At 41.1% G+C, this 24,525-nt stretch overlaps 1 protein-coding gene across 1 annotated transcript in view; it reads left to right on the top strand.

Moving 5' to 3' along the window:
- The window catches only part of rasa2 (RAS p21 protein activator 2), a 34,351-nt gene that overhangs the window by 5,618 nt on the left and 4,208 nt on the right, over nucleotides 1-24,525 (top strand). The window contains exons 3-21 of the mRNA XM_071925502.2: nucleotides 1,768-1,871; nucleotides 1,964-2,058; nucleotides 6,807-6,883; nucleotides 9,711-9,794; nucleotides 11,101-11,173; nucleotides 11,392-11,468; nucleotides 12,028-12,129; nucleotides 14,314-14,467; nucleotides 14,851-14,999; nucleotides 15,348-15,462; nucleotides 15,990-16,064; nucleotides 18,002-18,125; nucleotides 18,746-18,852; nucleotides 19,822-19,905; nucleotides 20,061-20,138; nucleotides 20,265-20,338; nucleotides 21,412-21,518; nucleotides 22,999-23,081; nucleotides 23,574-23,782. Of these exons, the coding sequence (XP_071781603.1) occupies nucleotides 1,768-1,871; nucleotides 1,964-2,058; nucleotides 6,807-6,883; nucleotides 9,711-9,794; nucleotides 11,101-11,173; nucleotides 11,392-11,468; nucleotides 12,028-12,129; nucleotides 14,314-14,467; nucleotides 14,851-14,999; nucleotides 15,348-15,462; nucleotides 15,990-16,064; nucleotides 18,002-18,125; nucleotides 18,746-18,852; nucleotides 19,822-19,905; nucleotides 20,061-20,138; nucleotides 20,265-20,338; nucleotides 21,412-21,518; nucleotides 22,999-23,081; nucleotides 23,574-23,782 (1,971 nt within the window). The remainder of the gene's footprint in view (nucleotides 1-1,767; nucleotides 1,872-1,963; nucleotides 2,059-6,806; nucleotides 6,884-9,710; nucleotides 9,795-11,100; nucleotides 11,174-11,391; nucleotides 11,469-12,027; nucleotides 12,130-14,313; nucleotides 14,468-14,850; nucleotides 15,000-15,347; nucleotides 15,463-15,989; nucleotides 16,065-18,001; nucleotides 18,126-18,745; nucleotides 18,853-19,821; nucleotides 19,906-20,060; nucleotides 20,139-20,264; nucleotides 20,339-21,411; nucleotides 21,519-22,998; nucleotides 23,082-23,573; nucleotides 23,783-24,525) is intronic.

The following is a 24,525-nucleotide window of genomic DNA, read 5'->3' on the forward strand; positions in this document are numbered from 1 at the left end:
AAATTCTAGTAATGCTTGAGAGGCAAAGCTGTCTCTGAATAGTCCTTTTGCTTCAAAACCATACTACCATACTCCTGTCGGCTACTTTATGAAAACAGGCCTATGTAGGTACCCAGTGAGTGTCTGTTCAGTGGTTTACATGCCTACAACAATCCATTCATTTGAGACTTATTCCAAATGAACTGACCTCCTAAATACATCAACCCGACTAAAGCAACTCAACTGAAACTTGATTTGAAACTGATTTGAAACTTAAATGATTGCAATTTTACTTGGAACATCCAGTACGACAATCTGAGTGGTATTCAGCCTGTTTGGGACAGGTGCTCCATCTGCAGCCAGCATGTACATGGAACTAGTGCTTAACCTACAATTGGCTATGTCAGGGCAAGCTGTCCAGCTCTTGGTCCCATCTCGGGTCGTGAGGTAGTTACTTTGGCAGAGCTGAGTGGCACAGATGCTCCTGCCCTCTGTCTCTCTGCCAGCTCCTACAGGGCAGCCAGTCTCGTGCTGAACACAAGAGACCTAACCTCTTCGCTGCTAGGCTATATTTAGCACCTGTTGTTTAATGATTGTTGATGGAAGGAAGGTTCTGTCTTCAAATACAGACCTGGTTCAAGACCTGCTAGGTTGACCCAATGTTGGTTGTGTTTAAAATTTGATGTTGCCAATTTAATGGAGGCTTGACTTTTTCTCAGTAGATAGCTGTGCCTTGGTGTACTTTGTTTGGAGCGTTTATAGAAAAATTGACATCAGGTTTACAGGCCAAGAGTTTGCTCCAAAGTAAACCCGTTTAGTTTGCCCTCTCTTTTGTATCACTTTCTAGATATTGTTCAGGTTTTAGTTGTCCTGGCCCCCATTTCATAGGTAAATGTTTATGCACGATCAGATAATATAATGAGGAAAGTGACAGGAAAGATGGGAGAGTGAAGGGATGATAAAGGCTGTGACACAGATTTAAACCTAGATTGCAACATTGCAAGACCATTCTGCCTAACCCACTGAGTCAGGAGGGCACCCCGTGTTGTCCACCTTCTGCTCAGTTATACGGTTTATTTTCTCCGTAAATTAATACGATCCGTTTTTAAGATTCTTATGTTATTGATGTTATTCTGTTTAGGCACAAATGCAATACCAAGGTTAAAGATATACTGTATATGTATTTTTTTTTAATTCAATATCATTACTATTCTATATTTGATCTATGTTATTTTATACTTATTCCAGTACCATTAATGTAACATTGTTTCATTTAATTACAAGATGTAACAAGATGTCCAACGTAATTGCACAGGACCTTGCATACATTGCAAGGTGGACAGCGAGGATGTAGTTGAGAGTATGGAAATATGTACATAAAGAGACAATAACTGTGTTTGCAGCACGTTACAACACCCAATACAATAGCCAGTCCATTACTAACATTGCTTGACCATTTTAGCCGCAACCAGCAGCTAGTATAAGTCACTCTGTCAGTGGGTTAGTCAGTAGGGTCAGTCTGTTAGTCCTAAAAAAAAAACAACAAAAAAAAACACAGCATGTACAGCCACAGTATATAGAGATACCAGAGGAAAAGGTTACACCCCACACCAAAATTAATCTTTTAGTTTGATAACATTGATTGATGTTGCACACAATCAACAATAGGCCTAAATAACTGATCATTGATTAGGCTTTTTCATGAACATCTTATTAGTTAGTATGTGCTTGTTTTATAAAAAAAAAAAAAGATTGATTAATAGTTTAAACCTCTGCCTTAATTTGCAGCCCTTTCTATGGAGAGGACTTCTACTTTGAGATCCCACGGCCATTTCAGTGTTTATCCTTCTACGTCTACGCCAAGAGCGTTTTCCAAAGGGACCTGTCTGTTGGTAAGTCATTGATAGACACACACACACACACACACACACACATAATTTCTCCCCTGAATGGTTGAGTTGAAGGTGTGTGTGTGTCTTTTCAGGCAAGGTGTCCATCCGAAAGGAGGACCTGTGTAAATACAGTGGGAAGGAGCATTGGTTCAGCCTTCAGCCAGTAGATCCCAACTCAGAAGTCCAGGTGGGTTCCAGGAAAGACACTTTATGTGATATATCACGCAATGGGAGTTCATCCAAATATCTCTTAACTTTTGTTTTGTTTTTTTCAGTATTTAAATGTTGTGCATTTTGGCATTTTGATATATTGTTTTTGAAATATTGGAGTCAGAGGTGGTAAGGAAGTAATAACAGAAGTAGTACTGTTTACATTCTCTGAAATGCATGTTCTGGGATATTTCTCGCCACAAATTCTGTGACATCTGGTAATCTTTATAATTCGGAGATGAGGTGTCCTACAAATTAACATATTTGCCAACCTCTTCAGCTAGTATATCTTCGATCTTCTCCATTGTCTTCACTATTGGTGGACATCAACTCGACACAGGTAGGAGGAAATACGAAGCGGGCCCATCACAGTTCTTGTGGTGTTGCGTTGCCCTACGCACAGTTGCATTTTTGGAGAGGTGTAAGCTACGGTTGCAGCCTCTGCAGACTATGCCGGCACTGCAAAGACCTAAGGTGTAGCTACAGCGACACTTTAATGCAGAAGTATCAATTGGCCTTAATGGCTTTAGTTTTTTTCTCCTCCTCTCACTGCTTTTGCGTGGTTGCAACAGCAGTGCCGATGATGCCCCTGGGGTCAGGATGCTGACCCCTTTGTCCTTTGCTGTGCTCCTTTGTCCAGGATGTTGCACTTCTTCTTGTCAGGCAAGAAGTTGAGCCACCGTGCCCTTTCCTGGGTGATCATGGTGCTCAGGACTCTGCAGGCACTGGTCAATGAAGACAGATTTTATCTCACAGCTCAGCCTCTGGAGTAGCTGTCATCTGCCTAACTCTGTTTGGTATGCCAGGAGTAGAGAGGAGGCATTTAGGGCCCTTACTGTTGTTGCAATGGACCTGTAGGCTTTCTCCATCAAGGAGGACTGCAGGTGGTTTGCCCTCGAAGGTACGATAGGCCCACAGCAAGTCATGGACAACCTCTGGTTGGGGTGCAAGTGAGTGGCGACTCATGGCTTGACCGTGGGCATGTGGTAGATTCCCTTCTTCATGTCCATGTAGTTGAATGCAGACTCTCACTGCACAGGGTTTGCAGCAGAGAGTGGTTTCTCCCAGCAGCATATAATCTCTTCTAAGTATTCAAGGAAGAATGGTAGTTGTCTGGCTACTCCCTTAGGCCTGGCTACTTTTCCTTCATAGTGTGTGGTGGGGGCTTCTGCCTGCACTGTAGGCCAAAGGACGTCAAGCTTGTCCGCAGCCCATCTACAGATCCTGTAGATCTGTACTGGCAGGGGTGGTGCACCCTTAGCGTCAATCTTTTCTGGTCTCAATAAAACTGGCTGGGAGACACAGCCTGAGGATGGAAATAGGAGATTGTCATTGCCATCTTCCTCAGAGCTTCAGATGCTGGAGTCATTATTATCTCCTGCTAATGGGTCTGGTTGATTTACACGTGAGGTTACCGCTCGTCTCCTGTGGTAGGAACAATTTTAGCGGGTTGCCAGTATCAAGCTGGTCGTCCCAGCTACTGCCTGGTGCTCCCGGGTCGGTATAGTCCATGGAGTCCGTAACCTCCCCTACCATGGGGTCATGCTTGAACAGGCTAGCCTGGTGAGGTAGTCTGTGACAGAGGCTTTGACACACCAAACCGACTTCAAAGAACCAGCGGCGACGAAGGCCGACTGTTGCGTCGCCTCACGTCGCCTGCGTCTGGTCCAAAAAGTTGCACTTGAACACACCGCAAAGACTACACCCGACGGCCAACTAGCACGTACGTTCTGCGCCTGCGTGAGGGGAAATAACTCTCCATACCTTATGTCTGATAAGAAGTTGCAAATGGCACTGGCGTTGTCAGTCCTTGGTCTTTTGGTTGTGGAAGAAGAAAGGAAGAGGCGGAGGCGAAAAATAAGGAGAAACCGCACTAAATGGGTGAAATCATGAATAACGTTACTCCAGCGACAGGCTCAAGGGGCTTTCCCGAACCTGTCTCGAGAGCTGGAGATAAATGAAACCTCCGATTTTAAAAATTTCGCTCGGCTCTTTCCTGTTCAGTTCCACATGTTGAAGGAATTTATCAGTCCAATCATCCAGAGGCAAAACACGAACTACCAATCAGAGTGATCTCTCTCACCGACGGCTCCGACGCCGATTCAACATGCTCAATCGGCCGAAAAGACGCCGACAGGGTCCGACTAGTGCCGACGGTGCGGGACACACCGCAAAAACTAGGGACACCGACGCTTACCGACGGCCCGACATTGCCCGACGGCCGACCGTCGGCCTGGTGTGTCAGGGCCTTAAGGGTAAACTGCAAACAGCGATCACATGAGTCGGGAGAGGCTGATGCTGCCTGAGCATGTTGCAGCCCAACGCAGGCTCTGCACACTGCATGGGTATCCTTTGCTGAGATTTTATACCTTTTGATGGGTGTTGTCTCTTATGTTTTGCCGTTGGAGTGAGCCTGACCAAAGCTAGATTGGTTGCTGGCTAAGGTAGTAAGCTTGCTGCTGTAGCTATGGCTAATGAGCACTGTTTGGCGACAGGCTAATAAACAGACTAATTAAGATTACAGCTAGCAGCCAGGTAGTGTGGGGGCTAGCTTGCTGTGATAACTGGGGGTGATGACTGCTGTTTGGTGATGGTCTTGTCAGAAGCCAGCAAGTTGTGTGGTGGCAGCTAACAGTTGGCTTGTGTCTCTCAGAAACGCCTGAGTCTCTATGGTGAAGAGAATGGGAGTATCACTGTGCTATGCAACCCCATAAATAAATAGATTATATAATGTAATGTATAATGATGATATAATATGATATTATATTATCATATATTAATTACTTATTATATTAATTATATTATGATATAAATAGATCATTCTATCAGGAATGGAGTTCTGTTCTACCAACCATTGGGAACTCATGTGGGCCGTCTGATTTCAACAGCATAATTCTTTTTAGATGAGATAGTTAGTGGTCTGGTGTGGTGGATGAAGCTACAGCACACTACCACTTCTGTGCTGCTGTAGCTAACATGTTGACTCTAGCTGCCATTGGCCCACGCCAGACTATTCTGGGCATTGTTGCTACACTGATTCACTCATAAGTAGACACTTTCAACTCAAAAGTTACATCAGTGTGTGTGATGGAGGTGTTATTGCAGTGCCTCTCTGGTTTGGTTTGTGGCCAAACGGGGACTGTATGCATGATTGTTCTATGAATTGTGTTCGCTCGATGGATGTCCTAGTCAACTTGCTGAGTTGATAACAAAATTGCAATGACAGGAATCAGTTATTGAGACAAGATCAATAGACAAAATAGTGAGCTGTGGCAAAGAATCATATGTGTTGGCAAATTTGACCATCTTCATTGCCCTGGAATTAAGATAGCTAGGCCTACAAGCTAAAACGCATGGAAATGTGAGTGTCAATTTGCTGATGATATTGGCCCATTTTAATCCTGACTTGGTAGTTGTCATTTTATTAGCTAAAAGCATATCTTGTATCAGAAAGAACTGCCTGCTATTTCAGCTCAACTCATACTGCTGAATTGCAGAGGGAGAGTCCAAGTGTGTGGGCGTTTTTGTTTAGTGTTTTTTTTCTCTCTCTCTCTCTCTCTGTCGCTCTCTCTTTGACACTTCCGAAGGCGAGGCAGGCAGCCTTCACCACATCCGACCCCATAAAGACTTTTGAATGTTCACAAACATGACAGCTGCTGTGGCTCACACTATGGTACCTCCATTAACCTGAACCACCAAAAAGCATGAGCTAGAGCTAGGCCAGGAGTCTCAGGACCTGGTTCATTTTAACCATCTAAAACAACCAGACCCAGAAAATTTGATCGTATAAAAGAAATTGGAACTTGAGTCAAAAGAAGTGCAATGAAATCATTTTTTCTATTCTATTCTTTTTCTATTTCTGTAGTAAAATATTTACAGTGAAATAAATAAAATGATATTGGGTGACAAAGTGGATTGAAGGAATGGCATTTGTCACCAGGACATATTATAGTCTACACTACCACCACCGCCACATTAAGTATCCCAGATCTGTTAATGTTTAACATTGTTATTTTGTTAGATTTTCCCATCACTTAGTTTCTGGTTAATTTGCAGTACAGAAAGAGAAAACATGGTTTCATTTAGTTACCATTGATAGCCCTATTCGTTAGAAAGATTTATTAGTTTAAATATTACAATTAATCATTCTTATTTCTTTCTTTGGTTCTCTGACATCCCACTCACCAGCTGCCTGGACTCTGTTTAAGGGCTTTTAAATAGAATGTCTTGTTTAAGTTATTGTTTATTTATGTTCTGGTTAGAGGATGTACTTACTTGTAGTGTTCTGTTGTAATAATGTAATGACAACTTGTTAGAAGATCAGATGTTAAAATTCTGAAATTAATCGTATGAGACAGTTTGATCTCCATAATAGCGTTTTTGTTGTAAATTCGTAAATTCCTGATGTGCTCCACGGTTCCCTCGCCAGCTTCCCACCAGCGAACACTGCCGATTGTGTTTGTAAGGACGTGCGTCCACCGGGATACGCACCCGGGTCTCCGCAGTGGTGGACTAGCGTTTTTTGACTTTTGACTTTCTACTTGTAACTTGACTTGATATGTCACATCCCACAAATGGACTTGCAACTTGACATGTAACTTTTGACTTGAAACCTGATGTGAGACTGAGACCTCACGACTTCATCCCACCTTTAGGAATCTGCTTGAAATCCTTGGTGTTTCTCCACTCTTACCTTTCACTGCCCACTCTCCTCCTGTCTAACAGGGTAAGGTTCACCTTGAGATGCGGTTGAATGAACTGATCACAGAGAACGGCACCGTGTGTCAGCAGCTACTAGTCCGGTGAGTACCTAACTTCCTCCTATTGCCAGCCTAGGGGGAACTAGGGAAGTCTCATTCTAATTTGGGATTGGTCGCAGCATTTCAATCAGTCAGTTCCAGACTTCTTTTTTGGTGCTGTAAAGTAGCGGTGTGTGGAGAATGATGCTGCTATTTCTATATGTATTTGTTCAACCAACCACATTATATGCATTTGTATTTGTGCTCGGATAAAGCAAAGTGGGCAGGGCTTAAACTGGAAGTGAGTGTGGTTTAGACTGAAATGTTAAAAATCCTGCAAATTCTTTTTGCACGACCTGCCCAACCATCCCAGACCCTCACTGGGGGACACTGAACATTTATGGTCTGGGAAAAAAATGTTGCAAATAAAATGCCATATATTTTGGGGGGGTTTATAGTTTTTCCTATCAACCTTTTTAAAAAACAAAAAAAAATTAACTTTACCTTTTTTATTTAATCGGCAAATGTTGGTATAAATAAAAATAAAGAAAAAACAAAAGCTTCCCTGGGAGGAATAGCCTTTATCTTTGGCAACTGTGTCCCTACTCAAGTTTCTCTAAGTTGTATTTTGTGAAGACGGGTGGTGTGGAGTGATGGGGAGACACAACATCCTGCTGTACTGAACAGACTCAGGACAGAGAGTCCTCATCCACTCTGAGTCAAACAGACTCCCCGTCACAAAGGAGGAGCAGACCTGCCGGGACAAGAAAAAGCAAAAAATTATTCAAAATAATTAGACCGTTCTCGTAGCAAACAAAAAGCGCACAAACAACCAACTTTGTCTTTCTCTCTTTCTATTACATCTCCGTGTGTCGCAGGCGGTAACAACACCACCAGCAGAACCTGGAACATGCAAAACCCCGCACCTTCTGTTCAGAGTTTAACTGAGAAAAGCCAGTCGAGTTATATTTTAATATATTTTCTCCACCATCATAGGCATACTATTAAAACATCCAAATCATATTGGTAAAAACACATTATTCGTGCTTTGACAATATGGTTCTCTGATTTGGGAACATCCCTGTTAGAAAGGTCTACAGAGGTAATCTATATTAAGAAATGAACCAGTAAGGGATTCGTTAAGAAAGGATTGTCAAAAAGGAATCAGCATTGATAAAACCATATCAATTCCCAACCTTAGCTCCCATTGGGTTCCTGGGTTGTTTTTATTATGTCACACAGGATTACTACCTCTATTGCCTCCACTTTCAACATGTCCCCCGAGTGTGCAGTTGTATGCCACTTGTCCCTGTATGTGTGCGCTAAGTGGAGCTTTCCCACTGGCTCTCTCTCTGTGTGTGTGTGTGTGTGTGTGTGTGTGTGTGTGTGTGTGTGTGTTGTGTACCAGGTTTAATTCTACTTTTCAAATCAAAACGTCAAGTACAATGACATGGGAGGATGGTCCTCTCAAAGGAAAACGCTTACTTTAGGATTAGAGATTAAAATTGGGTTGGACATGTACAGTATGCGTGCGTGTTAGACCTCATGCTGTTTGTGTCAGTCAGTGTGTGTTGTTTTTGCACCTCCATTCATACATGGAGAGCAGGAGGAAGTGATGGCATCTCGGCAGGAAGCCTGCGCTCCTTACACTGCAACCGCTGTGGTTTTCTACTGCCGTCATTCACTGTGTCACTCAGATTGTCGGCTTAAACTGTCACTTGCTTACTGTCTGCATCCCCTTTACGTGCACACATGATGCGTACAGCAGGCTTCTCCTACATCAGCCTGCCCAGACAGGGCAGCAAAATTAAAATCAAAGGGATCCATCCTGTAAATTGCACAATTTTAGTGCTTGTACTTGCATGCCATTCTGAAAACAAATCCTGTTGCAGTGTGATTAGTCACCAGAGAGGGCCAGAGGGGGGTGGAGGGGGGCTGTAGAGAAGAGAGAGAGGGACTACAGGGAATATTGTCATGACACCCTGGAAGATGATACACAAACATCCTGCCATTCTCTCTGCTTGCCTCCATCTCTGTCTGACCTCACTTAGTGATGGGATGGATTCATTCTTATTCCCTGGTGGCTCCTGCTTAGCAGCCACATCCTGTTTGGGGTGGCTACAATGTATGTTTTTACCTGAAACAATTGTGGAAAAAAAAAATTAGGTCCCTGTTTGCAAAGAACCAAACATAAGGGCAATTACATCTCCCAAGATTAGAATGCAACACCGTATTTGTATCAATGTGTAGTGCTCTTTTTATTATGTTGTTGAAAATCTGATGGTGCTATTTATTCTTTTTAGGGACTTGGTAGGAATTTTTCTAAATGGAATTTATCTAATTATCATCTAAATTGTCTAAATCTAAATTGTGATTATGACCATTGATGCCACATCAAGAAAGCCTCAGAACTGCAACAGTGACATTACTTTTCTTTTTCATTTGTTTGTCAGCAGTAATATGTGCAGTAATATGTAATACATTAATGTCAAGAACCTCATTTCAATTGCGGTATCTGTTTAATCAACCAAAAAGATTTTATGCTTTGAAGATGCAATACTTTACATTCTTGGTAGCTGATGCCTCACAAGGTTGGAGTCAGTTTACTATAAGGTCAATCAATTCATAAATTAAAATGTCTTGAAATACTGAAAACGTTGCATTAAGAATGTTTTCAAATTCAAGAAAAGGTGAATAAAAAAAGAAAAGAATACTTCATCAGCTACCTAGCATTTTGGATGGAAAGTGAATTGACCACTACCCTGTTGCTGTTAAATAAAAAATAAATAAACACAGCAGTAAGGGTATACACTGCTGAATTGTGTCCATGTCATGTTCTCTGTGCATTAGTTGTATTAATTGTCCCTCCCTGTCTCTTTGTGTCGTCCAGGATAATAGAGTGCCAGGGCCTGCCTTTGATCAGTGGGCAGAACTGTGACCCCTTTGCCACCGTGTCACTCGTTGGACCTGCCAGGTAACTCTGCTGTTCCTAAGAACAAAGACAACTGATTGTTTTCCATGCATGTCTGTGAAAAGCTGGGTTTAGGATGAGTTTCAGTATAGAAGCAGTTTGGTTGCTCCATTGACTTGCAACTTTATTGTTAACTACGCTAACAGGATGCTGCTGCCAATTTATCTGAATAAATGAATAGATAAGTAAGCAAGGTTTTTCCTTTACGTTCATTTAGCTGTGATGCCTCACCACAGCTGGAAAATTGCCCTTGACTAAAAAATAGTGAAAAAAGTGAGAACAATAAACATTGTATTGATTAGCGTCAAGGTTATTGTAGTAAACTAAAACTAAGACAAACACTAGGTGTTAAAAAACATTGTTAACTGAAACAAAAATAAAAACTAGGCTAAACTGAACTAAACCATCTTGTTTGCTTGTAAAACTTGTAAAAAATATTTTAAATGCTTTTAGTTTTAATCTTTTTGTCTATGTGCAGGATAAAAGAGTGAATTTTGAGCAAAGACAGACAACAAAGACAAGTCCTGTTTGTGATTATTTTGAGCTGAATAGTCTGAATTCAGATCGCTGTTGCATCTGCTAGTGCATTTCATTTGTGCACCATGAAACCAAGTGGGCCCAACTTGAAGTTAGTTCAGGATGTTTTGAGAAATTTATGTAAATACACTTTAAATAGAATTTATGATTTCATGTTTGTACACACAATACCTGTTGCAAACATATGTACCTTTTTTTTAATACATTTTAAAACCTTTAAAAAAAATACCTTTATACCTTTAAAAAAAAATAGCACCCCAACCAAAAATACTAAAAGTACACTGAAACTGAATTAAAGCTAAACATTTGTGAAAAAAAATAAATAATAATAATTCATTAATTAATAAAAACTATTCTAAAACTACTAAACTCACACTGAAAACTGAATCTAAACTGAAATTGAAATGATAATAGAAAACTATATAAAAATAAATATTAACGGAAAAATGTAAACTATAATTACCCTGCTCAATGCACACAAAAAATGCAATTATAGCTTAATTGTCTATTTATCCTGATGTCCAAAATGTAAATGTCCAAATAAGAGCCATTCTTATACCATAGCACCCACTGGAACTGATCTGGTAACAGGCCAAGAAGAAAACCAGGGTCTCAGGAAACCAAAATCACCCACACATCTTCAACAACTTCTAGAGGAAATGCAAATAAATATAACCTTAACATGAAACATATCTTGGTTATTGATCAACAGGGAAACCTTCTTAAAATACCAAACTCGGCTACAAAGAGTTTCTGTGCCTTGTCTCCTCAGGTCCGACCAGAAGAAAACGAAGGTAAAGAAGAAAACCAGCGACCCTCATTTTGAGGAGACCTTCTTCTTTGAGGTAAATTGCGCATCTCTGTCCAGCTAACACACAGATTTGCACAAGTCTGCTGGGCATATAACTGCATTAGTTTTGTTAAATTCATTGGAATAAAATGGCACAAAAAGCTGCTCACTATTTGTGATTAAGTAAGCCAGAATAGCCTTTAGGCAGTTTGCTGTGAAGCTACGGGGGTGGGCGGTGGAGAAGCCTGAATTGGTTGACGTGTTCATCCTCAGGTCACAAGGTCCAGCAGCTACTCGAAAAAGTCACATTTCCAAGTGGAGGAGGAGGACATTGAAAAACTAGAGATCAAGTAAGTTGTTTTCACTCCTGTTTCTCTCTCTCTCTCTCTCTCTCTCTCTCTCTCTCTCTCTCTCTCTCTCTCTCTCTCTCTCTCTCTCTCTCTCTCTCTCTCTCTCTCTCTCTCTGTCTATCTATCTCCCGCTATAGTCTTGACAGAACAAAAATTCTTTCTTAACAACTAAAGGATCAAAAAGTGAATTTGGTGTGTTCTGACTACTGATGGAGAGCCTTGGTTTCTGGTTAAGGATATGTGGGGCTTCCGTCACAGTGGACTCATAGCTCACTGGGTAAGACTAGACAGATTCAAAGGTAAACACTCATGCATGGTTTTGAGGTTTGGATTTGAGGTGGTGTCATTGCACGAGTATTGTATTGGCTTTCATGCACCAAGCAGGTAAGCAACACTCAGGAGTGAACTTTTTTTTATTTATTTATTTATTTTTTTCATATATTGAGTTTGGGTGGTTATGCGGCCATGCTGTTCGATTTGATGCAGTTTGATTTATTTTAATGCTGTTTGTTTGTACTTGAATGAAATTGTTTCAGTTCCCATCCTCTAACTTTTGCAGAGTTGATTTGTGGAACAATGGGAATCTGGCTCAGGATGTGTTTCTGGGGGAGACGCGGGTTTCTGTCAAGATCTTGCGGAGTGATCACATCCACAAGGCCTGGTAAGGATCTGTCTGTAATTATTAACATTATATTATCTATTATTCATCATTTTTCTGTTGATGTAATGAATAGATGTTTAAATTAATGCAGCCAACAATATTGGTTTTGTCAAAAATTAAAACATCTTTTGCTTTTTTGTGCACTTGAGTTTTCCCTGTTGATACAGGGTTACCTCTTGTGATTCAAGCACCTTGGTGAAACTGCCATACTGTTTCATATGTAGGCTACTACTGTACATGCAGTCAGAAATGCTCTCACACACACGGACCTGTTGCGTTAACCGAAAGGCTTTCATCTGCTGACACGGGTGAAAATGAATAGGCTGTCGAAGAGATGAACAGGGCAGATAATGGGACCTGTGTTGCGCATGCCACTCCTCTCCCGTGTTTATTACACACCAGGCTGTCACTCTGACGTCATTGCCTAGTCACCTTCCTCTTAGCTTTTAGATCAGATTTCTGTTTTGGACTTCAGCCCAGAAGTTCATCGCACAATTTATTTTGAGAAGGCACCAGGACATACTCTGCGTTGCTGTAAGGCTAAGTTTTCTGCGCTGTCAAAATGCGATTTGAAAATCCTGCTAGATTTCTCCATGTTCAGCAGTCGTTCCCTTGTGCTATGTGGATGTGCCCTAGCTGTGCGTCAGTGTAGGTGATATGGGATTATGCCAGATAGCAATCTGTTTTTACATGAGGGCTGTGAGTTGAGTGCGTGGGAGGCTGTTTGCATAGCGGCAGCACCTCATGTCCCGTGTTGAGGCTGGTGATCTTCCGTGCAACAGACATGCACACAGCTCGGCTTTATAAAATCAGCAGTGGCGATGTCTGTGTGCCACGATTACCGATCAAGCAGCTTATGGACAAACATAGCTGCAGCTTTTGAAGCACTGCAGAGTTCAACTCCGCATTTGATGATGTTGTGTTCTGCTCCACCTGTTGGCTGTTAGGGAGATGTGCAGGTGGCAAAAATAGTAAAGTATGCAACCATGCACATCCAAAAGTAATCGGGGATGGTTCTCTCTCTCTCGCTCTCTTGGATTTAACAGCTCCCTTTCGTTTTGAATTGGAACTCCTCTTTTTCTGCATTCTCTCCATTATTTCCTGCTTTTTTGTGTTGTCCTGATCACATCTAAAATTCTTAGCAAAGAATATGAAGTGTCTGGCAGCAGGAAAAAAAACATCCGGACACTATGGTGATTTTTTTTCCAAGGAGCTTTTATGCCCGTAAATTAAAAAATCGAGGCACAAAGGAAACAAATTTAGGAGCGGGAATTTATTTTCATATACTACTAAAATGGTTGTGCTGTAGAAGCCGCATGATGCTCATTTCTTTCCAAAAGGAGCATTGATCCAGTATGAAGACCATGATGCACAGGCCACTTTGTTCATGACATCAGTTTTTTCCCGTTTACCTATCCCTGTCTGTGCTGAAGGCAATATTTCCCACATCTATTGCCTCAATAAGTTGCTTATGTACCTTTTGCAGTGTATTTTTCCACAGCTGTTCAGACAGTGCATTGTTATTCCTTCACAGCACAATATCCAGAAGTTCATTTCAACCCAGCAGGGTCATCTTTTATTTCAGCCTGTAATTACTGGTACAGTTTAGTTTCAAAGGCTGTTTCAAGCCAGAAGGATCATCTGTCTCATTAGCTTATTGTTGCCTTAGACCAATAGCGAACATAGAAGTTATTTGGTGTAATGTTGTGAGCTATGTGTAATTGTAGGTACAAGGTGGTATAGAGGAGTCTAGTTCTGATTAGTGCCGATAGTGGTGCGGATGTGTCTGTGGTTGTGGGGCACCAAAACTTACTATTGAGCCTTCTAGAGGTGTTGTGCACCTAATTCAAAACCACATCTGTGATGGGAGGTGCCCGGCCTGTAGCCTCAGTGACATACCCACTCTCACTCACCTTTTTCCTCTCACAGTCAAGCTTGGTTTCTATATAGGTAGTCTCCCAATATAGCACAAGGGATTGTAACATCAGATCCTGTGTGTTGGTAATGTCAGACACCCAAACTATAGTTTTGGCTCATTTCAATATGCTTCAGGGATCCTAAAAATTCACTTGCCCATCAGGCTGTCCTGCTGAGGGGTTCAGTTAAGCATGGTATCGTATAGTATCTTCTTTCCCCTCACATCGCAGCACACTGAGCGGCAGTTTGTCACCCTGTGGTCTATAGGTATCTCCTCCAGCCCAAAGGGAATGGTAACAAGTCCAAGTCTGACGACCTGGGGTCACTGCGTTTGAAACTGACCTACATTGAGGACACAGTGCTGCCATCTGCCTGCTACACACCACTCTGCAACCTGCTGCTCAAATCCCCAGATGCGAAGGTAACAACATAGCTAAAGGTAAATGCCAAAATAAAAGGGAAAACCTAAAGTAAATATGTGTACATTTCTAGTGCCAGACACAATCAAGGTGCCATGGTGCCCCGAAGATGTTCTGGCGCTCATGGAGGCCTAATGCTCTTAATAGACAGTTCATGTCGGTGTTTCCTTTATTTTGGCAATTGGCTGCCCCTCACACTTCAGTCCATCATCCACTGTCCATCTTTTCTCAAAGTTTATCCAAAGATTAAAATGGAATTCATCATTTACATATTATCTTCTTTCTCCATTGCTTTCTCTCCCCTTTCTTTCCCCTTCATTATCCCATCCATTTGTATATTTCTCTCTCCCCCTCACCTCGCTGTCTTTGTCTTTGCCTCCGTCAGCCCATCTCGGCGTCAGCAGCACACATCCTGGGGGACATCTTTAGAGAGCGATACGAGGCCATTCTGCCCGTGGTTCGGCTGCTGCTCCACCACAACCGCTTGGTGCCTTTTGTCTCTGCCGTGGCTGCCCTGGAGCTGGAGAACACGCAGTGAGTTCACACACACATGCACACATACACAGTGACGTGTACGCATGCACGTCCAGACACACAGACATGCAAGTACACAGTGCAAGTACATGCATATGGTTGAATTACTATACTATGCTTCCCCAACCTTAACTTTAGCACTAACATCTAGGCTAAATGCCCTTATGCACATGCACAATGAGGCATCATTTATTAGTATGGTCTCTATACTTGAAGTCAGAGAGTTCAAAACAAATTGAAAACTGTCAATGTTATTGAGTTAGGAAATGATCCGTGTATAATGTAAGTTGGGAAGAAATATAATTGTTATAAAGTGTGGTTGATCATAATATTCCTGTGTCCATACAGGGAGGCCAACACCATATTTCGTGGAAACTCGCTGGCAACCCGCTGCATCGACGACATGATGAAGATTGTGGGCAAGAATTACCTTACCGCCACCCTGAAGACTGTACTAGATGAGGTATGAGCAACAAGGAAACATACACACATCCAGTATAGGAGCCAGGATGAGTCACTGAGGTTGATGTAGGAAACTGCACTCTAACAGCTGCCTTTTCACCACATAATGTGACAAACAAGCAGATGTTTCAAGTTGTCCTTTTTTTAATAAAGCACTGGGCAGTTTACTCACCCGTTCGTATTCTTAATTATTGAGACTATGGGAAATTTGCTTTTAGTTTAACTTTTTGGATATTCAGTTGATTTGCTTTGTCTTACAGAATGATCATGAAACTTTAAAGCTCAGGTTCATCTACCCTTTCACTTCACCACAGAAAGATCTCTGAAAATGAAAACAATAATAACTGAATTCTGATTCTGAATGTCTGCAGTCCTGTGACTAATCATCTCCTGTTGTTGACATTCTGATTTCATGAGAATAGGGATAAATCTGCCACAGCCAACAAGACTCAGCCTTTGTTCATTTACACACTAATTGATTGGGCCTGGCTTTCAATCATTTGCTTTTGTTTTTTTAATCTTCCATAGATTTGTGAATCCAGCAAAACATGTGAGATTGACCCAATTAAGCTGAAAGAAGGTGACAACGTGGAGGCCAACAAGGTAACCTGCGACCTCCAGTTCACACTGTATCAGTGAGGTTTCTTGTCTACTAAGGATCCACAGATGGACGTAGATTTGTTTCTAGTTTAACCCTCCATGACAAGATAGAATGTGTTTTAATGAGTCCTGGTTCCCCAGTGTGAGACTAAATTCACCCAGTTTGGTCCGATGCTGATTAAGTTTTTAGAGTTTCCTTTTGTAGAGGAATGGGATTCTATGCAACATGTACTGTGTGTGTTGCTTTCATGTGTATGAAGAAAGCACTCCAGAGTGAGTGTTTTGTTTTGTTTTGTTCTTTTCATTTTCAAACGACTGAAAAACTTGAATAGCAGTCATAGGATCAGATTAAGGCTTGGTGATTAGGCTGAGTGTCATGCATGTCAGTTCCTCAGATAAGAGAGGAGTTATACAGTGAAAGTTTTTCCTATCCAGACTTGAGATGTGCAAGTGCTCAACTCTCAGCCAGAATTCTCAAGTTCGCTGTTTGCAGTGCCTGCCACCTGGGATGCCAGGCTTTTGTCATCAGTTTTTGGGGATTGTTTTTTTTGTTTGCCTTTTTTGTTTGATATGTGCACTTTAATTCCTTTAACTCACCAAGAATAGCCACGAATGCAGGCTGCATAAATAATAAAATAAATTATTAAATTGATGCCATGTAAAAAGTCCACTAAGCTGTCATAGGCCTGTTAAGCCCATTTGCGACTGCAGTTTGGCTGGACTGCCATTGGAATATGAATGATGTGAAAGGATGAGTAGCCCGTTTCATCTTTGCCAGAAATTTAAATTCGGTGTGTTTTCTTCATTGACTTCAGCCAATCAAGGAAAACTGACTAATCTCATTTTAGGTTTAAGTGGAGGACTGGGCTAATATCTTCTAATATCAGTTTCACATGAGAGAAACATTGCTGACATTGACAGTCGTCGCCAGCAGGCAAATGTAATGCAGATATAAAGATCAACAGTCTAATGAGTGTGTGTGTGTGTGTGTGTGTGTGTGTATATATATATGTATGTGTATATATATATATATATATATATATATATATATATATATATATATATATATATATATATATATGTATGTGTATATATATATATATATATATATATATATATATATATATATATGTGTATGTATGTGTATATAGATAGATAGATAGATAGATAGATAGATAGATAGATAGATAGAGATATATATATATATATATATATATATATATATATATATATATATATATATATATATATATCACCATCAGATTCTATCTTCAGTGATCTGTTTCTAGGCAACACTCATTTGGATAGCCTTAAGTTACTGTCAGTATAATTATTTGTCACAGTTATGCATAGAAATGAGTTTAATTTATGTAAGTAGATCTAACCCAAAGTTAAATTCACTGTTGTTGAAGTATGTTAGGATCAACGTAATAATATTTGACAGATTAGGTTATTATGGTGCTCGGGCATGTATGTCATGTGGAAATAACTAAATAACTAAATAAATAATCAAAGGAATGAATGAGAAATTGGCTGAGATTTTAATTGGCTTATTTATATCGACAACTCGTTTTAGATTAGGGCTTACTGTAACTGAGATGTATTGTATTGTGCCTTTCTTCACAATACCATACCATATTTGCTAGAGTTATTGTACCGCCACTTAAGACCACGTATCAGGAATCCAAAAAACGACTTAAGTTGCAAGTCTGAATCAGGGGGAAACCCACCCCACGCTCACAGCTGCCCAAACATAAATCTGAGGTCTGAAGACTATCGTGTGCAGCTGGTTATGAAGACATACGCAGACATGACTGAACTCTGACTCACAGCCTTAGTGGTTAGGGTTGAGGTTAGGATTGAGAATCAGGTAATGAACAAATAGATTAATGGAATTCTCTCACAAATAGTCATTCAAATGTTTGCTGTTCTCCCTGCAGGAGAACCTTCAAGGCTATGTCCAGAAAGTCTTCTCCTCCATCACCCAGTCCAGTGCCAACTGTCCCCCGCTGATGTGTGATGTCTTCAGGGCACTGAGACACATGGCCTCCAAACGCTTCCCAGGTGAATGATAGAGCCAGTAAAAGAGGCTGCTGTGTGGTGTCGCCACATTGTTGGACCAACCGCTGGACCAGCACTGGGACCAGGGGAATTGTGATTCCAACATTAAGGAACATTTCAGAAAAGCTTGTCCTTGTACCTAGAGGAGAGTTAAAATAAACAAGCGAGGACAGCATTGTCACAGGAGCCTGGAACTAGGCGTACAGCACTTGTTCAGTGGCTTGTTTTACCCACATAATGAAAAAATAGCCTAAAAAGTGAATTAAATGAGTCCATGTTGTGAGCAATTGGTTATGCAGATCCAACTGCCAAACCTATAGAGGAGCTGCATGTTGTAGTAAATATGTCCACCATAAGGTGGTGCCACACCTCTCACTATCAACAGGAGTTGCATTTGAGATTTCTAAAGGGTTTTTAATTATATATTTTTCACCTTTTAAATGCAAGTTAGAAATGTTTATTAAGATTAATTGTCCACTGGAATGTTTAAAGGCCATCCCCAGTGTGGTACACTAGGCTTTATCCTTATTGATCTTATGAACTTGATTGAAATGAATATGATGACTCAGAATCCAGTGGATCATGTTCAGTTCTGACTACGTTGTTTCTCTCTCCCTCCGCAGCCGATCCACACGTGCAGTACTCAGCTGTCAGCAGCTTTGTGTTCCTGCGGTTCTTTGCTGTCGCTGTTCTTTCTCCGCACTCCTTCCAACTCCGTTCCCATCATCCTGTAAGTGCTTGACCCTGCCGTCATGATTGAAGGTGTCTTTTAGTCAAGTAGAATGTTTGGATTATTGAAATGCATTAAAACATCAAACAGAAACCATGAAAATGGTAACTTTCTTGTGCATAAGATATCTTTCCAAACTCTGACACATTATCCTCTCTGTCTAGTCAGATTTTTATCTGGGGGGTGCCTAAAATCAGAAGTTTTTTAATAAATTCAGCAGGGAGATGAGTGTACAGGTTGTGGGTTTAGCAGCATATACTAGCTCAGAAAAGGTAGCCAGTGTAATAGTCTCAAACTTAGGAAATACGTTTGAGGCCTTGACGAGTGTAAATGGACTTTCCATAGAGCAGTTAGCACCATTTTGAGGTCCCTAATTAAATCATTTGCCATGAAAGAAGAGCTAGATATCGGGACATGGTTTACAGGTGATTTTTGACAAGTGCCACTTACGCTCAAGCTGTGTGCATGTCATCTGTAAACCAAGGTAAACCTGCCTCTTCAGGCTCCTCGTAGTTAGAGGTGTTTCAGTCTAGATACATTTTTTTGAGGTTAAGTTGAATTGGATGGGTGCAAAATGCTTGGGGCTTGCCATATGGGACCAGAAAGTTCAGAAAATCACCACAAAGCATTTGAAAGTAATTTTAGTGTACCTTTTTATAGTTTTATAGATGTATGACTTCTATTCGAATTGTCCCATGCACTACGCCTCAACTGTCTGGTACTCTATACAGGTTAAAACAAATGAAAATTTCATTTATTCTTGACAAAATGATTATTTACAAATGCTATTTGGCCCACATGTCATCTGTATAGTCTGTTCCCAAGATATTTTCTTGACGATGTACAAAGACCTTTTAAATCAGCATTTTAGACTGTGGCACCATAACTAACCATGGAATGAATACAGACCAAATTCATGAGACATGTGGCCTATACATTGTTGTCATTGCACATTTTCTTTTATTCCAGGATCCTGAGATTATCCGCACACTCACACTCATCTCTAAAACCATCCAGACTCTAGGCAGCTGGGGCAGCTTGTCCAAAAAGCTGGTAAGATCAACAGTACGTGTATAACAATACTATGAAGATATATGCTCAACTAATAAGAGCAAAGGGATAACCTTATGAGCTCAGAAATATTATCAAATGCAGCGTTTTAACAGCTTTCACATGTTGAATTAAGTCTTTATTTTCTCTCTCTTCAGTCAAGTTTCAAAGAAACCTACATGTATGACTTCTTCAAATCATTCCAAGAAGACAAGTGTATTGAAAAAGTTAAAAAGGTGTGTATATATGTTTTTTTTTTAATGGATGGTACTCAAAGCACACAGTAGCATGTGAATGTTTGTTTATTTTTATTTGTCATTTCTAATGGGTAGCACTGGTTTCCCTGTCAATTCTATATCCAGTTTCTTGATGAGATCTCCTCGAACATCAGCAAGGAGTCCAGTGGGGTGGAGGACGCCGTGGTTCTCAAGGAGGGGTGAGTGGCTCCAAGATCAAAGGGGAGGGGAGACGAGACAAAGAGTGAAGTTTAAAGTCTGCAGAGCCTTGTTGAAGGATAATACTGGTGTTTTTTTTGTTGTTGTTTTGTTTTTTTTAGTTTGTGCCAATCGTCTAGATTGGCCCTCTCCTGTACATTATTCCTGGTGGAGTCTGCACACAGTCAGTGTAGCTGTAGATATCGGGGCTTGTTTCTCTCTCTTCAGAAGAAGCCATTAGCTGCCATTTATTTTGTACAGTATGAAAGACAGCTTCCACAGACTTGACAATTGCCCAAGCTAGATAATCCATCATGTTAACATGAAGCCTTAATTTGTTTTTGTCAAAGTTTTTCTGTTGGATCATTATTTCATTGTGCCCCATTTGAGTGTTTCCACACTGCGCTGCATTACGTTATGCTCCGCTTACTTTAATGACACCCACAGGAAGCAATGGAAGTCTCCGCCAGGAAATAATCCCTCAAAACATGATCCCTCGACATGAAGCAGTACTCGCCTTTAACATGAAGAAAGACTACATAGCTTCCTTGGCATTTATTACTGAGGAGGTTTATGGCTTTGACGGACATGGTTTTTCATGGCTTTGATCTACAAATCCTAAAACATGGGGGTTCAGACAATGGTAATCTTTTAGCTGGTGATGGTTGTCTTCTGCTTCGGTAATGACATATTAGGACCAGCTGTGAGTCAAATATGAATCACCATCTACTCAATCAATTTGAGGAGGTGTTTGAGAATGCCTGAATTGAAGCCAGGCAGGGACTGCCATTTTGAAACAGTCAAATTGGCCATTGTGCCAGGCAATATTGTAATTTAATTGTTTCTGAAATTTGAGTGTCCCAATGTAACGAGAGTCATGGCTCAGCGTTCAGCCTTAGAACATAACTCTTATCTCAAATCAGTAACATGTACAGTACATTTTATGTCCACCTGGATGTTTTTTATTCAAACATCAATGGAACAGAAGAGCACTGATGTGAGTTAAATTACTCTGGTCCTGTTTATTTTGTTTACTTGCTCAGCCTTTGAATCCTTGTCGTGTGTGTCTCCATAGGGAAGTGCAGAAACGAGCCCAGGGGAGGAAACGCATTGGCAAGAGAAACTTCAAGAAGAGATGGCTCAGGGTGACCAACAGGGAGCTCTCCTACCACAAACACAAAGGTAAGTTCACCCTCTGTCGTCTCATACCATTCTCATTCCAGAATACATTTTCCATCTGTTGTTGGATAACGTGTCTGAAATCCAAGTTGGAGATGGCAGAGAACAAGGAGGACCAAAAGAACTTAAGATACAGACAAGTATCTGTCTTGTCCATACTTGGTAACAATCTTGATGTGAAAACATTGGATGAAAAAACTTGTCATTCATGTATACTTAATGTTACTTTTGTTGTTAAACTGTTTACTGTTACATAGTTTCAGCTAATCAATCCGACTGCTGAAAGACATTCTCAAATCATGCTGATATTACCGTAATACACTTGAAGCATAGCTGGCCTTGCTTTATTGGCTGCTATGCTCTTATGGTGATCATAACCACTGGGGCAGTTGGCAATCTCAACATTTTCTTCTGGGGTTTTTTTTTTTTGGCGGGGGGGGGGGTTTATAAAATTCATGATACCCTTGAGGATGTCTTTTGCTGTGGGTTTAAAGAATGGCTTCTCCGGTATTCTCGCTACACTGGAGACACCTGCCACTGCTGCAATGATTCTTGACATTTTTAGCTGCTATGTTGGCTTTCCTTGACCTCACTATAAGTGGTTTATGGGTCAGATCCCAGAAATGTGGGTCATGCAAAAAGTGTGTGTGCATGCGTACGATGCAGCCTCGTCCTGCTACCTCCATGGAGCAGGAAGCTCACAATCAGGACCAGCATTTATCAAACTTCTAATTATGGGAGTACTACTTCTAAATCATTGGTCAACTTATACAAACTTGCAAATTTACAAATCAAGTTGCAAACTACTCACCCCCTTGCCAGTCTCTGTGCTTCAGTGCAAGAATGTACTGAAGTACAGAGACAGTGACAAAGATAAGAAGTGAAATGATAAATGTTTGGGGCTGACGATGATGAATTACTAGTCATACAGAAAATAATTGGTGGTCATTAAACTTTGGTGGGGGTTTTTGTCCTGGCCCTGCCCCATCTTGGCCACGGTCATCAAATTTGGGCTGAGACGGACAGAAACTTTGATTAGCAACTAAACATTTGAAATATTCCTTAAAACAAGAATACATAAACTTAAATATGCGGCAACCAAACTGGCCTCTCATAGTCAAAATTCCTCCACTGTGGATGTCAAGATGGGTGACAAAAATTGCAAGTTTCAAGACCAATGGAAGCTGGTGTGAGGCTCAGATCATGTGCTCAGTCTATATTATTACAGCACCCCATTTTGCTTTTTGGACCCTGAAATCATCCATTGCTTTCCTCTTTAAAACCCTTGTAACAATGAAGCAAGATGTTGCCAATTGTATTAATAGCCCTGGTCAAATATGTATTCCACAAAAGGGGAACAGGAAATCAGTCCTGTGGGCCGGACTGGTCTTAAACATCTGGAAAACAAACATTTTGACTGGAAAAATATGATAAATTTATTGTTCTTGAACATAAACCTAACAACATGCCTTCTGCTTTCCAGGGAAAGAGGCCCTCTGCACCATCAATGTCAAAAATATCCGGGCAGTGGAGAAGCTGGATGAAAGTGCCTTTAACCGCAAAAATGTAAGCCAGTCCCTCCCCACACACCTAGTCATCACTTCGTAAGTAGGGCCTCCTTGCAATGGAGACTTGGGTCTCAGTGGGGATCCTCCTGTTAAAATACACAAATCATGACTTATTGTATTGGTTGTCCCTTGATGGTTTGTTGACCCTGTACGAAATGAATGTGAGTGGGTTTCTTAGCCTGGACTTTACCACAGGGTCTAACCTAATTATTTATTATGTCACTAAATTTCTCCACATTTCTGTTGTGGAAAAGTGGCTGTTGAAGGGTTTTTAGGCCCGCAGGCCATAGACGTGTTGATGTGTTGTCAGTGAAAAATATGATCAATATTGGCTGGTATGCATGCGATACATGTCTGAAACTACATTGTGTGTGTGTGTGCGTACTTCCAGACTTGCCTGATACATTTCCTAGATCAATAAAAGTCCAGGAGGGCAGAGTGCGCACCTGAAGATTCGGCCACTGACTGCTCTGTTTCTCTGTTGTGTCAGATGTTTCAGGTGGTCCATGCAGAGAAGCCGCTGTATGTGCAAGCAGGAAACTGCGTGGAAGCCAGTGAGTGGATGGAGGTCCTGAGCCAGGTCAGTCGCTGTAATGAGGGTCGGCTCGCCAACTTCCATCCGTCAAACTACGGCGCTGGAGCCTGGCAGTGCTGCAAAAGCCTGAGTGACAACGCTCCAGGCTGCAAGCCCTGCACAACGTGAGTCTCTCTCCGCATCATCATCGCCACAAACACACGAAATTAAGTAACTAGCCCATATTTCAAACTTCTGTATTCTTGCCAATTGTTTGGACCGCTCTGTAAACCTCATAAAGTCAACTTCTTTAATTGTTCACCAGTCACTGTTTTGAAACCCAGCCACTAGGGGTAAATTTTTCACAGAATAGAGCAGCAAACAACCACGCACATTGCATTATTGCTTAGTCTCAGCCTAGAGATATGAGGAATGAAAGCAGTTATTTTGTTTAGAAAGAGCAGACATAAGAACACACAAATATTCAAAAGCAAGTCTCTAAAATGGCAAAAGGAAAACAGCCCAAAGCAAGAAATCTCTACAGCTGCATCATTCAGGTCTGCTGTTTGAGAACAATTGCACAATGCTGTTTGCCTGTGGAAATAAACCGGTCTATTCAAATAACAACAAGGAGAAGAGTGTCAAAGCATTGAAGCAGCCTATCTTTAAGCTACAGAATGGGTTGAAGCCGACTGTCACTGCCCCCGTTATTCTGGACTTTATACAGAAAACTCCATGTTTCAAAGAAACCTCCATTTTGATAACAAGTGTGCAACTATTTAATCAAAGTACACAGTTACAGAGAGTAAAACTAGAGAGCTCCAGAACCACAGTTGCATTCATCTCACACAAAATTGGAGTTAAGACCACACACAAATTTTACTACACTATGGGCATGTGTATGTTTGTTTTTATTATGCTGTCATCA

This window comes from Centroberyx gerrardi, chromosome 6 (genome assembly GCF_048128805.1).
Source record: "Centroberyx gerrardi isolate f3 chromosome 6, fCenGer3.hap1.cur.20231027, whole genome shotgun sequence".
NCBI lineage: Eukaryota > Metazoa > Chordata > Actinopteri > Beryciformes > Berycidae > Centroberyx > Centroberyx gerrardi.